This window comes from Mastomys coucha, unplaced genomic scaffold, assembly GCF_008632895.1.
Source record: "Mastomys coucha isolate ucsf_1 unplaced genomic scaffold, UCSF_Mcou_1 pScaffold5, whole genome shotgun sequence".
In the NCBI taxonomy this organism is placed as follows: Eukaryota; Metazoa; Chordata; class Mammalia; order Rodentia; family Muridae; genus Mastomys; species Mastomys coucha.
The window spans coordinates 70,486,402-70,502,787 of NW_022196911.1; the positions used below are offsets into that span (position 1 = coordinate 70,486,402).

At 51.0% G+C, this 16,386-nt stretch overlaps 1 protein-coding gene across 2 annotated transcripts in view; it reads right to left on the bottom strand.

The window, feature by feature from the left end:
- The window catches only part of Sgsm2 (small G protein signaling modulator 2), a 40,741-nt gene that overhangs the window by 11,115 nt on the left and 13,240 nt on the right, over window positions 1-16,386 (bottom strand). The window contains exons 3-13 of one of the 2 annotated variants that reach the window (XM_031354657.1): window positions 9,686-9,848; window positions 9,264-9,425; window positions 8,957-9,024; window positions 8,716-8,861; window positions 8,346-8,480; window positions 7,753-7,877; window positions 7,291-7,358; window positions 6,087-6,247; window positions 5,816-5,942; window positions 4,329-4,463; window positions 498-651 (exon numbers count right to left, since the gene is read on the bottom strand). In XM_031354657.1, coding sequence (XP_031210517.1) covers window positions 498-651; window positions 4,329-4,463; window positions 5,816-5,942; window positions 6,087-6,247; window positions 7,291-7,358; window positions 7,753-7,877; window positions 8,346-8,480; window positions 8,716-8,861; window positions 8,957-9,024; window positions 9,264-9,425; window positions 9,686-9,848 — 1,444 coding nt within the window. The remainder of the gene's footprint in view (window positions 1-497; window positions 652-4,328; window positions 4,464-5,815; window positions 5,943-6,086; window positions 6,248-7,290; window positions 7,359-7,752; window positions 7,878-8,345; window positions 8,481-8,715; window positions 8,862-8,956; window positions 9,025-9,263; window positions 9,426-9,685; window positions 9,849-16,386) is intronic. The other variant, XM_031354658.1, reaches the window with a different exon arrangement.

The following is a 16,386-nucleotide window of genomic DNA, read 5'->3' on the forward strand; positions in this document are numbered from 1 at the left end:
ATTCAATGAGCCCAAATTGTTCCCATGCTGCCTTCATACATGGTAGTACTAAGTATTCCCAGGCACACGGCCTGACAGTGGGACTACATCTGTAATGGGAATGTGAGCAGAGTATTGTTATCTATTATGTAGAAGCACAACCCTGGGCATTCACATGGTCCTCACCTGCCTTAAGGAAGGAGGTGGTATCGCCCCATTTTGCAGGGGAGAAAACTGAGGTTTAGAAACACAGAAGTGCCAGGCCTTTAATCTCAGAGGCAGAGGCAGGCAGATGTCTGTGAGTTGGAGGCCAGCCAGAGCTACATAGTGAAACCTTGTCTCAAAGCAAAGAGGAAAGACAGGCTGAGGTAATGTAGGTAGCATAAATGAAATTTGAATCCAGGTCTGTCCAACTTAAAGAGACCACCCTGTCGTGCCAGTGGCCTGGGCTGTAAGGACAGAAGGTTCACACATGGATTGATGCACCAACAGGAGGCTATCCTGTCCTCCCCACTCACCTGTCAGGAATGCAGCTGCAGTGACTGGGGGTTGCATATGGGGAGCTACTGGAGGAGCACGAAAGGCAGGAGGAGCCCTGGCTACACAGGGGCTCTAGGTGCCAGGCTGTCAGGCTGGGTCCAAAACCCTGCATCTCAATCATGTCAGCAGCATCTGAGGGTAAGAAGGAGCCAAGGTCAATGCCTGCGTAGGCTCTCTCCCCCAAGTGCCCTGCAGCATGCCCATCTCTGCCCAGAGCTGCAGATGAAATCACATTGGTGGAAATTCCTAAGGTGGTGCCTGCCTGGTTGAGAATCCGGAGATGGAGAGTGGGAGGGTGCCTGACACTGCCCAGCTTCCCTGAACCTGGAGGGATGGCAGCCTTTTCTATGTAGTAGAATACTTGTACTGAGTTGTGGGTGATTCATCTACCCACCTCCATCAATGCCAGAGAACACATGCTTTCCTAGAGGAAAGAAGAACAAAGGCTCCCCCAAACACTGCCGGTTAGCCTGGGCTGTGAAGGCTCCCCCAAACACTGCCGGTTAGCCTGGGCTCTGAAGGCTCCCCCACACACTGCCAGTTAGCCTGGGCTGTGAAGGCTCTCAGCCTGCTCCTTTCTGAGACACTCAGGAATGTGTGTGGAAGCCCCAATATCAATGATCAAGATCCTTGAGGGTGCCTCAAGCTATGTCTCACTAGCTTCTGGCTTCCCAAGATCTGGAACAGTGCTTCCTGCCCAAACCAGACATCCTGAAGCCTGCCTACTTAGCATAGTAGCTCTTGAATGAACTAGAATGGAGGGGAGATTCCCCAGGCTGGAGGCTGGAAGTGGTGTCTGGGCACACAGACCCAATGATCCATACACCAGTCATAGCTGACCATGCCAATGTGCAGCATCAGAAGACAGACCCTTGGACATGTGTACTTCTGTAGATGAAGCTGTCTCAACCATCCCTATTGACCTAAATTAGAACTGAGTCAAGACTCTTTAGAGTTTCTAGGGCCTGCATTGGGCAGAACACTGTTCAGAGTGGATACTGCCTGGGAGCCACAGAAATGGGACACAGTGACGGACTCAGTTGTATCACGGGGTCAGGGTGTAGAAAGAGTGAAGAACAAGGAGAGCTATGTGTGCTGAGGTCTTCAGCAATGGTTTTCTAGGTAAATCTCGCAAGAGAGCCTGACTCCACACAGTCTGGAGGCCAAGGCCAGACTCCAGCTCTAGGTGTGCCTTGGTGGTGAGGGCTGAGCTGATTTCCCTCTAGTCCCCTCAAGGCTGCCCTGCCTTGTCCCACCTTGTGGGTAGGATTGTGTCAGTATCTGGACCTTCAGCTCCACCAGGAGGTCAATTAAGGGAATATGTTTGGTAGGGGGGCTGCGGCTCTGGGAGTGAGGGGTTGCAAGCCATGCTGAAGACTCTGGGAGCAGCAAGAGAGAATAAGTGCAGGTGGTGGGGGTTTGGAGCCTACTCAAGCCCCTGCAGCAGGCAGGAGGCCAGGTGTGGGAGGAGCCAGGGGTAGGAATAGAGAGGTGGGTGGGAAGGAGTCAGCCCAGCCAGGCAGGCAGCAGGCAGCAGGCAGGGATGGTAACAGGTGCAGGGGGTGGAGGATGGGCACAGAGGGAAACAAGCTCGTGCCCAGAAAGTTGGGCCCAACCAAGGCACATCTCCTGGGTCAATGCTCTTCACCTTAATTCTCCAGGAAGGAGCTGAACCAGCCAGCATTGCACACTCTCTACACTGTGACAGCCCAGTGTAGACAGCTGGAGCTCTGAAGTGACTGGGTGAGTGACTGGTGAGGCAGCAGGCTGGACGGTGTCTGCTGGGTCAGCTTTGACTCTGACTCTCTCCTCTGAGCATGAGGAAAGTCTAAAGCGAACAATCAAGGTGGGTGAACCACACAGCTCCTAGGACTCCGAGTGAAAGGTGCCTGGCCTGGAGCAGAATTAGAGTGAACAGCATCTCTGCTCTGTAGGGAGGACAGCAGGGAACGGAAAGGGGAGGGAAGAGACCTGGACACCCAGCCACTTAATCACATGCACAAGTCAAGCATGTTGCAGGCCTGAAAAAGCAATGGCTGCAGAACTCAACAGTGTTGTCATTATGGACTGGAGTGTACAGGGGAGCTCCCACCCTCATCCCTTCTTTCCACTTCCCTCCAGATTTTCTTCTCATACCTGTACCCCTCCCCCAAGTACTGGGGTCACAGGGCTACACAGTGGGTTGGTAATCCCCAAACTCTACAAATGGATATCCAAACTACTTCCAAGGCCTCTGGAACCTATGAGCATAGAAACTGGTCTGATTCAGAGGCCTCAGTCCCAATACTAGCTAGCGGGCTTTCTTTTTTCTTCTGAGATTACAAGTTGCCTAGGTTAGCTTCAAACTCCCTATGTAGCTAAGGCTGATCTTGACCTTCCTACTCTCTTTCTTCCATCCCCAAAGTGCTGGGACTACGGGTGTGTGTGCCATTCCACCCAGCAGTCAGTGGCCTTTCTACTGCCAACATGCTGGTTTGAAGGACAATGAGTTCCAGGCCAGTTAACCTGTAGTCTGAGGTGCAGACAGCTAGATGGCAAGTGTGTGTATCAGTAACATAATAAGCAGGGTATCCATGGCCTACAGGACTGGCAAGGAAGCAGAGCAGCTGTCAGAGCTACCTGATGGGTACTGGGTGTGTTTTGAGCCATGGGCCTGGCTGGTAGGAGTGGGAGAGTCATTACAAGCTGAGTGACTCGCCTAGGATACCGTGTCCCTTGGTAGAACTCTATAGAAGTGTGAAGAGAGCAGCAGAGTGAACAGCATCTCTGTAAGGAGTAGAATGTATTAGACTCCCTTTGTAAAAGCAAGTTCAATTAAAACTCTGTGGCATAGATATGGTGGGGACTGGAAAATTCCCTAGCACCTAGGAGCTAGTCTAGCCTCAGCATCTCTGCTCAGTCTTTTCTGGAGCCCCTCCCTGGCCCTCAAAGGGCCCCTGGTTGATGTTTCTCCAAAGAGGGCTCCTGAGACAGCTCTATGTTAAAAAACAAGTCAGTGGGCAGAGGCATGCTGAGGGGCTGTGACTACCGTCCTATGTTGTCTCCAGGGAAGGAGATCCCAGCCAACATGGAAGTTGAGGTCCTAGAGTACGGGATACCTGGGCAACACCACTGGCACAACACTGAGCACCAGTGAGAACACCAAGTCTGGAGATGTTAAAATACTTGCTCAACCCCACACAGTGAACCAGGGGCCTGTGGGGCAGGAATTCATGCTGCCACTAGGAGCCTAGACAAGCTCCTAGACACTCTGTGGTGAGTATTTCTAGCTTCATGCCAAAGTACCAGGCCATATACCACAAGGTTCACACATGGAAGACTAATCCTTAGACCTCTTCTTCTGGTGCCTCTTATCCCTCACCTCTGTCCAGCCCCTCCTCTGCCCCTGTCTTCCTAAGTCATAGTCAGAAGCATGAGGCTGTAGGCTGGCTTTCCTGTCAGCAGAGAGAATGAAAGAGACCACAGCCTGGCATTTGTCAATATGACTGGCAGGAACAGAGAGAGGCTCTGAGAGCCATTGCGGTCCCTAAGAGGCCATCAGGTAGCCAGCTCTGCTCTGGTGGCTCTCTTTCTCTCAGCATAAAGCTTCCTCTCCTCATTCAGAACCATTTACTCTGTACATTCCCTCTTCTTGCCAGTACTGATCTGGGTTCCTTGTGTCCTCCCTGATCTGCCCCTGACAGGAAATGGCCCCATGTGAGTCCCCTAATGCCAACACTGCTGTTTGAGCCCCTGCAGCGGGTGGCAAGTGAGCCCAGGGGGGTTAGGGTGGAGGATGGGGTGAGTCAGGGATGGGGAGGGATAAAAACCTTTCATCGGATTGGGAGCTGTGAGGTTCCGCGAGCAGATCATTGAGAGCATCGCGTGTAGTTTATCCTCCTCTTCCTCATCATCGTCCACCGAGGCCGCTCGGCTGGCCGCTAGGTGGTGGTAGTTAATAGTGACTGCTCAAAGAGAATAGCGAGAGAGGCAGAGGCATGAGGACCCTAGTCCCTGAGCAGGAGAGACCAACTGTCCTCCTTAAGGTGAATGGCCTCGAGACTGAGATCACCTTAAACCTGCCAGGTATAGAGGGAACGGGATAGGGGACAGCAGCGTGGGGGCTAAGAACTCTCTGTAGTTATTAGGAGAGGATGGTGTGTTGTGTGTGTGTGTGTGTGTGTGTGTGTGTGTGTGTAGGAGACCAATTCTGACTAAGGCTAGTTGGGACTAGCCAGCTGGATCTAAATTTTTATTTAGCTGCTATCACAGTTGGGCTGCATTTGACCTAGAGATGACCCCAAGCCCCCATTTTAAGAGTATAAATTCAACCTTCTTCTTCCAGGGTCCTCTCAGAACCACCTGGAGAAGCAGGAGTCACTGAGCTGAGTTTCAGCTCTTGATGCCTGGCTGGCCCTCTAGGAAGAAAAGAGGTCCTTACTGTGATGTGAACAGAATGGAATGTGTCATGGACTGCAGAAGGGAAATCAAGCAAAGCCTGAGGTGAAATGCCAGTCTACAGCGTTCTAGCTGTAGCTGTGTCTTATTTGGTACATCTGAAAGGAACAGAGTCCTCCAAGCCTATTTGGATCATTTACGCTGTAGCTTCTGCGTGAAGTCTGGGTCACCTGCCCATCAATGAAGACACTATGGATAACTTTTTTGGCACAAGTTAGGAAATGCAGGGAGGGGTAGCTGGTCTGGTTGGCAATAATCACTGTGGACTGGCAGATTCCCTGACCTAATCTTCAAGAAATGCAAGTGTAGTGCTGAGAGACCCATGGGTAGCAGCATCACTGAGCAGAAAGAGCAGAAAGAGCCCGACCCTGTGGCCTAGCTGCCTCAGGCCACAGCCCTCAACAGGCAAGCTTCAGGTTTCGTCCTCTTCAGAGGACACTCTGTGTCAGAGGATGGCTTGAGGAGGACTTTGGCTGTGGAACTGAATCTGCATTGTTCAAGAAGTGCAGCTCCTGTGTCCGGGCTGACTGCACGAGGCTGGATGTGGGCCTGAAGATAGGGGAGAGTTTACTACCTTTTATTTTAGGCTGAAGAGGAATGGAATGTTTTCCACCTTCTATTAATATTTCCAGTCTCCCTTTTTTTCTGCATCATGCCATGAAATATTACTTAAGAAACGTGTATAGTGATGCCTGGGCCTCAGGGTAGCTGGGGGATGACATCTAGGGAGTGACGATCTGTGAGTGAGAGATTCAGTGGGGAGGCTGTAAGTGATGAACCTCTTGACTCCAGCTGGCCTGACTCCACAGTGCTCTCACACTCCCTGAGCATCCTTCACAGGGGACGTGGGGACACTCACTGTGCTCATGCCTATGTCCGGGGTAGATGATCCGGAACACGTAGTCTGTTGCCCGTCCTACACCCAGCTCCTCCACCTCAATGGACCGTATGCTGCTGCGTTTCCGTAGCTTGGGGAAAACCTTGCCCTGCAGAGGAAGCAAACGGTCAGGCTGTCCAGTGCACAGTCCCACCCGAGGTTCCACCCCAAGCTGTCCCTGAGGACTCTGTGTGGAAGAGAGGAGGCCATCCTTTGCCCAGCCCTGCACCCAGAGCCTCCCCGGCCAAGATACCTTTCCCTGCTGGGTCCACAGCGGGGGCTCAAGCTGTCCACGAGGCAGCAGCCCATTCTCCAGACATGACAGGAAGGACAGCAGGTGTCCTCCCTGTGGGAAGTGTAGTGGCGGCCTCTGGATGCCATCCTGGCTCACCAGCACAAGAGTGCCACCGCTCTCTGGTGGGGGTGAATGCCCACGAGTGAGGCTGGAGCCCTTCTTGAGACCTCCCAACCCATCACCCTGGCCCAACAAGTGAGATTTCCCAGGCTAGGAAGGAGGGTAGACAGCTCGAACATGCCTTGGATGCTTCATTAACAGGTACAGTGGAGGGCTGGCAAGATGGCTCAGCAGGTTAAGGTGACTGCTGCAGAGCCTAACAATTTGAGTTTCATTCCCATCCCTGGAACCCACACGCTGGAAGGAGAGAATTGACTTCTGCAAACTGTCCTGAGGTCTCCATTTATGTTGTGGTGCAGGTATGAGTGTGTGTACTCACACACATACTCTAAACTGTCCTGAGGTCTCCATGTGTGTTGTGGTGCAGGTGTGAGTGTGTACTCACACACACACTCTAAATAAATGTAAACAAAAACAAAAACAAGAAAAAAACCCAAAAAACTGGAAAGTTTGGTTCAGCAGTTAAGAGCACTTGTTGTTCTTGCAGAGGAACCAGGTTCAATTCCCAGCACCCATATGGAAGCTTACAACTGTCAGTAATTTTAGTTCTGGGGATCTAATGCCCTGGTTTGGCTTACATGGGCACCATGCACATGACTGATTTATAATATATAATATATGACATATATATGAGAAGGTGAAACAACCATACACATAAAATTTGTTTGTTTTTTTTGAGAGGGGGTTTTTCTGTGTAGCTCTGGCTGTCCTGGAACTCACTTTGTAGACCAGGCTGGGCCTTGAATTCAGAGATTTGCCTTCCTCTGCCTCCTGAGTGCTGGGATTAAAGGTGTGCACTACCACTGACTATTCTATAGCTTGGCTATAGAATTTTTTTAAAAAAATAATTAAAAAAAAAAAAAGGAACAGGCTGGGAGTGTGACTCAGTAGAACACATGCTTAGCATGTACAATGCCCTGATTCCTGACACTTCAAAATAAGGACATGAGGAAGGACACAGAAGTCTGACAGGCCCCATGCACAGTGTACAACAGGAAGACAGTGTCAGCCCCTCCTCTGTGCCTCAGACAAGCAGACTCACTTTGCTGGTGGCAGTGGATGCAGACGATCTGACTGAAGGGAACCACCAAGGCATAGTCCCAGTAAACACTAAAAAGGAACCATATGGTATCACTATGTCCTAGGACCTGCCTCTGTCAACTGGCTCTATCACCCCCTGAAACTATACTGAAGATAGGGAGTCATAGCCAAGCAGTGACCCAGGCCAGCCCTGCTCCTCTGTCTCATGCAGTTTTCCTGGCATAGAGTCTGGCAGTCTTAGCTCTCCAGCACTTAGCTTGTGCAAATCCCTCCACGGCCAGGCGTGGCTCAGTTTTGGAGGGCTTGGGGATCACTCCAGGCAGCCAGCCTCTCCCTCTGACTCTTGGCATTGGGATAAGGCGTAAGTCTTGTCCCTTGGGGTCTGCTTTGTTTCTCCACTCCCTGCCCTGGGCCAAGCTTCCACTCCCTTCCCTGCTTCCTTAGAGTAAGTGTAAACCCCCACCTCTTTTCTAGCTCAGAGTCCCCAAGAGTCCCGTTCATGAGTTGGTTTGGAGTCCACTTCAGGGTTAGGTTCTCTGCAGACTGGTGCAGGGAGAGGTAGCCAGGGACAGCCTCCATGTCCTCCTTCTATAGGAAAGAGACATACAAGAAGACAGAGACAATATGGGCTCAAGAGTCTTATAGGATGGCCCATGCAAATGAGTCCAAGAGACCAGGCCAGGCCAGGCCAGCAATGGAGTCCTGGGGCTAGAGGCTGGGTAGAAGCTAGATAGATCTGGATAGTTCTTCCTAGTTGGCTCAGTGCCATTGGCTCTGTCCTGTCTGCCTGGGTGCCAGGTGTACCACTGACCAGCCACACCCATACTGGGCATTCACTCTGCCAGCTGGCTGCCCTCCTAGCCCTGGACAGCCTGGATTTCAGCTAGCCACAGTAGATATCATCTCTGTCTCCAAGATCTCTGCCAACTCCAAGATGGGTATAAGTCATATGACAATGATATGGATAGGAGGGGGTCCACTTTTCTCTGGTCAAGTACTACAGCAAAGAAGCTGGCTTCTGGTCCTGGAACCTTCTAAAGAGGGAAGCATTCCTACCGGCTGCACCAGCACGTTGTTCTTGCCATAGAGCAGGCGTGTTCTTGAGTTCTGGTGTAGAGACTCCACGTACTCACGGGCGCAGGCAGCTAGCCGGTCTTCTGAAGCACTCCCACTAGAGTGGCGCTTCCGGATCTGCCAGGAAAGTCACAGCTCAGGCCCCCAAACCTGGGAAGCTGCCTTAGGACATAACCTTCTGGCTCCCGTGCTGGCCCTGTCTAGCTTCACCACCCTTTGCTCTGTAATAACAGTAGGCACAGGCTACTGGCATCTATGCAAGACTTAGTGTAGACAGAAGGTTCTCTTGGGTGTCGTGGGCCCATGAGTATAATCTGAATACGTGAGCACAAGAGGTGTGGAGGATACTAACCCCCAGGGCAGGGCGCTTTGCCGGGGAGTCCTGACGGTTAGGGGGACCCCGGATACGGTGCCTCTGAACTAGCTCATCAGCAGAGGGGTCAGTCCAGTAGTGATCGGCTGTCTTGAGCTTCGTGTATTCCAAGGCACAGGGTCCCACTATGGAGACATGGATGGTGAATTTAGCTGGGGATCTTTCATCACCATCCCTCACCCCACTGCCCCAACACAGGCCTTCAAGTTTTCAAGCTCACCTAGGAGACATGCCAGGATTGGGCCAAACACAGGATCTGCCAATAATGCTTCCTTCTCGTAATACTTGCTGCCAAGAGGAGACAGGCAGGGTGACTACCAGGGCTCCTGGACTCAGGCCAGCGTGGTCAAGCTCGCTCAGAAGAAGCGTGGCCAGAGACCAGATTCATATCAGTTACCAAAAAAGAATGAGTCCATAAGATGGATGAGGGCTGGAGGCATGCCTACAGACTGCTGTGGACTATTAACCATGTAGAGGGATGAGGCTGAGGTGGGCCAAGGGAAGGACCGATGGGGGTGGGCAGTCACCTGCAGTTTTCGGCCAGGTATTGTACAACCCTGTCCAGAACTTTCTCCATGAGTGCTGTGCGTACCCATATGTGTTTCAAGGCCTGTGGGCTGAGAGCTGGGGCCTTCCCACTGATGGAGCCCTGTTTCCGGAGGGCTTCTTGGCTGCCTCCTGAGGGTTTCCTGCAATGAGAGGACGGGAAAGCTTCAGATTCAGAAGCACAGGCCCTGGGTTGGTAGCACTGAAGTGAGAGCCAGAGCTCAGAGTGCCTGGGCTGAGAGAAGGAACTGAAGGAGGGAGACAGGTTATGGGAGCTGCAAAGGCTAGCCCACTCTCAGGCTGGCCGCTTGCAGGAAGCCACTTCTAGGCAGGCTGTTTTGCCGACACTAAATGGCAAAGAGAGAGCAAAAATGATGCTGGGAGGGGCTGGCTCGGCCCTTACCTGCCCTCTGCCTGTTGCTGCAGCTCTTGCACCTTGTGGCAAATATCTCCAGCCACGGGGCATGTCTTCCCCACTTTGGTGAACAGGGCCGCCATCTTGTCACTTCGCAAGAAGCCAGCAGCACGGCGTCTTAACTGATGCAGGAGGCAAGCCTCCACAGCACCTGAGCCATAAAGTAAAACAGGACCTAGGTTATTGGTCACCCCACCTGGCTTTACCCGCCCTCCCAGCAGCCTCTTAGCTGAAGGATGAGTTCTCCTAAGAGCTGGCGGAGGCAGAGCACAGCCATTATCACTAGGAAAGAATGCTGCTGGGAGCCCTGTTTGTTCACGCTACGGCTTCTGAACTTCTTCTGGTAAACTCAGGTAAGGTACTAACCCATCAAAGGAAGGAATAATCCCTCTTGCCTTGAAACTACAGCATGCCCGTAAACAGGCCTGGACCAGGGCAAGCCCTTGTAGGCCAGAGAAATAATAGATCCTGGCCTCCCACCAAATCTTTCCATCTTGTCCTTCTGCCCCCAGGGCCATGGTGGACTTGTGAGAGCTGTCATGGGACACGCTGCTTCTCCCCCTTGCCTGGTGCACACACACCTCCTGTATGCAGTGTCACCTCAGTGGGCTGAGGAGCAAAGCTGCTCACTAGGGTTGACACAAATATCTCCATCTGACCATAAGGACAGAGAAAGCACCTATAGAAGAGGGGGCAGAAAGCACGTGGCCCAGCAGCCCTTCTAGAGAACATGGTGACATGGTTGCTAAGGAACACCGCTCTGGAGAAGCTGAAATATTGATGAAACCTCTGCAGAGACCAGCCCTAACAGTAGCCTCTGGATTATTTATGAGCACAGCAGCTGAGAGAGAGATTTCTCCTTCCACACCAGGAGGGCTTCCCTTGCTTCATTCGTTTTCAGGGGCCACACCTAACCTCTCGTTCTGGGTCCTGCTTACCACCAAGACCCTACAGAAAGGAAAGAAGGCTTAACGGGGAAAAGCAGAGTTGCCCTTGGTGTGTACAGACCCTGAAACACTGGTGCACATGTGTGGTAGGAAGTGCCTGGGCACTGTTGAGGCCGGACTAACAGTGCTAGGGACAGGGAGGTAGGCAGCCCAGGACTGGTCTAGTGACTCTACGCTTCTGGGAAACCTGGTGAGTGAGTTCATGCTCTAAGCCTCAGCTTTGCTACCTCTGCACTGGGGGAGACTTCTTGGAATGGTGTGACGTCACATTAGATGGCATGTGAAACCCCTTGCCTACCCAGGCTCTGACTCTGGGGAGGCACAAGGCCCATATCTATTCCTGGCTCCTCACCCTCCCTGTTCAAAGACTGTTTGGTAGCCAGTCAGCAAGAGCCAGTGTGCTAGGACCTGCATGCATCACAGGATCATGGGCTGCCTGTGATGTTTTCTTTGGCATAGGAGAGCTGAGGCCCTGTCAAATTGGTTCCTTCCTCCCTCCCTTCCTTCCTTCCTTTCTTTTTTGAGAGTTATTTAGTTTGAGTATGTATCTGTGTAAGGGGGCATGAATACTGTGTTAAAGCCCTAAGAGGATGATGGATGTCCTCCTTCCTCATCCTTCACCTATTCCTTTGAGACGGGGCCTCTCTCTTAACTCGAGGCTCATGTTTTCTAGACTAGGCTCAATGCTGTTCTCCTGACTCTCTTGTCCTCAGAGATGGGTTCAGGCACATTTAGAATGCCTGGCTTGTTACACTTGGGCTGCAATCCAAACTCTAGTCCTCGTGACTGCACACCAAGTGCTCTTAACTGCTTCAGCCATCAGCTCTGAGGTACTACTTTTGACTAGCACAGTCAGGATATGAACCATGGACTCAGGAAGTAACTACTAATTTATTTTAAAGCCAAAGTCTCATGAAGCCCATTCATCTCAAATTTGCTCTATGTAGCACAGCCTGGCTTTGAACTCTTGAGAGCTTCCTGCGGGTCTGAGGGTCTTGTGTGACCCTGGAGTGTCCAGCTGAGTGACTCTTGCCACAGTCTTTCAATCTGGGGCTGCTGCAGTGTCTGTGGGAGGGTGGTCACTATTTCTGATGTTGACTCCCCAATGTTTAGAGGGAAAAGAAACTACACTGAACAAAGCCAGAGTGGCAGCAGGTGGCAGCAGTCCTGCGGGGAACCACAAGCCTCAGTGGTGTGACTCATTGCAACAGTAATGAGTCATTAGGCTTCCCACCTTCCCCCAGCCACTGCAAAGGAGCTGGGCTGGGATCTAGGGAGTAGCCACCCCATTTGGCCTCACCTGCCCTGCCAGCAGCCTCAGCACAGGAACAGGTTCTCCTGAGAGCCAGCAGAGGCAGAGCTAGGCAATTATCACAAGGAGGGATTGCTAGGGGAAGCCCAAACATCACTCCCATCGCTGCTGGTTCACACCACGACTCCTGGGAAATTCAGGCAGAGTGCCAAGCTGTATCTGCGGAAGGAGGAATCCCTCTCACCCTGCCAGTCTTCAGGGACCTGTGAGACCAGGTGTTCTTGGCCTAGTTCCATAACCTTCCCTCAGCAGCGATTCCCAAAACCACAGGATCCTCCCCCACCCCCACCCCCCATCCCACTGCAGAGATGAGAATGTGATTGTGTGCAGCATGGAGATAAAATAATAATGACCATAACAGAGAGCTGCTGCCTGAAGGGGCTACTTGGATGGGCTTCTTGGGCTCAAGACTACATTAAAAGTATGCATATTAAGTGTGTATATCTACGTGCATTTCTGTTCTGTGTTATAATGCTCAAGTACCCTCTTGCCCACGGTAAAGAATCAATGGCTTTCAACTTCTTTTTCTTCTTTTTTTGTTTTTTTGTTTTTTCGAGACAGGGTTTCTCTGCGTAGCCCTGGCTGTCCTGGAACTCACTCTGTAGACCAGGCTGGCCTCGAACTCAGAAATCCGCCTGCCTCTGCCTCCCAAGTGCTGGGATTAAAGGCATGCGCCACCACCGCCTGGCGTAGCTTTCAACTTCTTAAAGAGGGTCCAGACTACAAAAAGATTAAGAACCTTTGTTCTGGTTAATCATGCCTAACATGGTGGTACATGCTTTAATCCCAGCATTCAAGAAGCCAAGTCAGGCAAAAATTTCTAACGAAAGGCCAGCCTGGTCTACATACTGAGTTCAAGGCCAGCAAGGGCTAAGTAGCAAGAACCTGTATCAAAAAAAAAAAAAAAAAAAAAAATTTTTTTTTTTTTACACTTATTTACTGTGTGTGGAGGTCAGAGGACAATTTGCAAGAGTCAGACTCAAACTTAGCAACAATCCCTTTACCTGCTGAGCCATCTCACTGGCCCCATGCTCTGAGGCATTTGAGTGGAAACGAAACACAAACATGATCCTAACTTGTTCTGAATTTGCTCCCCAGAGAAGGCCTTTTACAGACAGACTGAGTAGGGCACTGTGAAGCCTCATTCCTTGGGGCAAGTCCAGGTAAAGCTCTGTGTGACCTCCTCATACCCAAGGACACCAGGCAAGTCCAGGGCCCTCACTGCCTCAAACCTGCCACCAGAGAACTACACTGTTGCAGAGGCTATGCAGGTAACCACAGGACTAAAGCACCAAGTTGTAAGGCCATTCCCCTGCAAAGGGAGCTGTGTGGAGCTCTGGCCATTCAGCCATGGAGGCTGCAGGCCCCTCTGCCTCAGTGAATCCTGGTACCACGTGGATCTACCATAAGGTGACAACCCTGACATCTTTTAGCTTATTTCATATGCGAAAAGCATGTACTAGCCAATAAATCTCGACATAGAAAGGCTTGGACAAATACATTAAAACAGCTGGAAAAACAACCCAGAAGAAATTACAAAATAAAAAAAGGGCAGAAGCAGAGTTAGAGAGACAGGACTTAACAAGAGTGACCCCTCCCTGCCCTCCTCCCCCCCACCCCCCGGCCCATCTTCAACTTCTGGCACCTCTTAGGGTTTGGTCAAATGATCCCAGAGAACCCTCTCCACTGTCATCCACCCCATCGCACTGACAGGAAAGCTCAGAGAGGAGAAGCATGGTGAAATTTAACTCTAGCACCTTGCTATGAATACCCACTGAAGACTGATAACTGTCCTCACACAGAAAGCTGTGGACCACAGGACAGACCAGCCTGAGCGGCTCCTCGGACTCTTCAAAGTTATGGGGTTTAGCAAATGCTACCTGAGGCTGCAGCCTACCAGTCTTGGTCTCAATCCATCACACACTGATTAAACCATTCAAGTGATCATTTAGAGTAGAGACATTGGATCAGATCCAAAGGTGGTGCCAGCCTGTAATCTCTGCTACTAAGGAGACTAAGGCAGAAGGATTCAAAGTTTACCCTGCCTGGGCTACAATGTAGAATGGAAACCTTGAGGGACAAAGAGGGAGAAAACCTGGAAGTTAGGTACACTGCTACTATGTTGCTGGTGGGAGGGTTAGTGCCATCATTCCTACTAAGCAATTTGGTATTTTCAATCAAGGGTGCAGAAAACTTTTTAACCCAGTGATCCTTCTTCTGAGATTTTTCTTACTGGTGTAACTGCACAATTAGGATAGTAAATGTGTCCATCAGCAGGGGTCAGGCTAACTAGATAACATTTGTTCATATAGGAGAGTAGATTCAGCTCTAAGAAGCAATGAGATGCTCTCTAGGAAGCAACAGGAGAAACTTCCAAAAGCAAGGTGCAAGATGGTGTCATGGCTCATGCATGTCTTAGGAGACTGGGTAACTGATATAAGTTCAAGGCCAGCCTTCGCTACACAGTGAGTCTCCATGTGAATCATTTTAAAATAAAGGAGGTGGGATGGGCAAAGGTCACATATTCTTGTTCCAAAGCAGGCTCTCATGTAGCCTAGATGTCCTTAAGCTTCTGATCTCTGCTTCTACCTCCCAAGTTCTACCACCATGTTTAGTCACATCTTTGTTGGGATTTAAAAACAGTAACAATGGGCTGGAAAGATGGCTCAGCCATTAAAGGCTGGGCTTACAACCAAAACTAATAATTTAACCCTCTAGATGGGTGCACGAGGAAAAGGGGTTGCGTGTTGGGGGGTTGGGGAGTCATGAACGCTGGAGAGAAAGGGGTGCTCCTTTCATACAGCTTTGATTTCAGAAGCAGGTAAATAAGTTACCAGCTCAAGATGATAATAACAATAGAGTAGGTGACCACCAAGGGTTCCCAGTGTAAGGTGATGCTGGAGACCAGTCTGGGCGAGGATCAACCCCAGATGGTTACTCTGTCCACAGTATCCCCAGCTACTGCAGCAAATAAGGTCTTCTGAATTGTTTACTTCCTCATGCTTAGCCAGGACCTACTTAGATCCACAGCAGGCACCCTGAGCTTGGCAGAGAAACAATTCAAAGTGCTATGACAAGCCTGAGTCTCGGGCTCACAAAAATGAACCAAAGCTAACGCAGTGGTTGGGAAGGACCCTCAGAAACAAGGAAGATATCAGGAAGGTCTACTAGTCTGCCTTGTGACTCAGGTGCATATATATACATTTGTATTTACATCTCTGCTCAGCAGTTAAAAGTCCAGCCGACTGTGGCACTTACTAAATGGTGTTCAGAGGACTACCCAGTCAGGGTAGTACAGGGGTCCAGCACTCACAATTAGCACAGCATGGCAGGAAGCTGGCCTAAGGACCAGGAAGAGTTGAGGATGGGAGGAAGGCAAGTGTGGAGAGGAGAAGGCACACCACCTCTGGCTCAATTTCACCTTTCTCCCCAATGCCATTTGTGCAGTGGGGGAGTTGGGTTGTAGTTGCCATGGAGAACCTGAGGGAGGAAAGTGTGGGTGGAGCAGTCATCCACAACCTGGTCCTGGAGCTGTGGGGGCAACACCCAGAGCAGAGTTTTGCATTACTGGTTGAGGCCTGTGAATAGTGGAGACAGGAGGAGCTGGCTGGCTGGCAGGGGAGGGGAGGAGAGGAGGAAGCTCACAGTGGAACTCTGGAACTACCAGAAGTTAGAGCTTTGCTGCAGGTGAAGTAGGAGGAATAGAAAGGCTTCCCCCAGCACCAAGAGCCTCTCTCCTTCCCATGCCTTAGACTCTGATTGCCCATTTCTACCCTGGGTTTGGTAATGACTGCCTGCACTCACAGTGAACATCCCCACTCTATTTGGGACACATTTTCTGTCATCTTGTAACTGACTTTACTTTATGTGGGGCACTCAGCTTTGCTCTACTCCCCAGATAAGAAAGCAGCAACCCCCTAGAGATTTGATGGGGAGGAGAGGGAACTGGTCTGGTTTTCAGGAATCAAGGTGAGAGAAAGGAGAAGCAGACCACAGGTGCTCATCTGCCTTGCCCTGAGGGGACGATGTGGCTTCCCAGTGAGCCACGGAGACACAGACACTTCCTCTGCGCAAAGGCTGACTGCGTTCCCTCAGTGGCCAGAGACCCTCTATCTCCTCAAGTCTTTGGCCACCATGTGCCCTGTCAGATGACAGTGGCTGTGATACTCTACAATGTTCTAGTGCCTTTAGACTCCACTTCCGGGGTAGACCCCAGAGGCCACCAACCAATCTCTGTAGCACAAACTTTGGATCAAGACAGTCCCTGAGCTGCTTATCCCAGCTTATCCTTCTCCTTAAAAATCACTTGGTTGGCCGGGTGTGTGTGTGTGTGTGTGTGTGTGTGTGTGTGTGTGTGTCACACACCTTTAATCCCAGCACTTGGGAGACAGAGGCAGGCGGCTTTCTGAGTTCGAGGCCAGCTTGGTCTA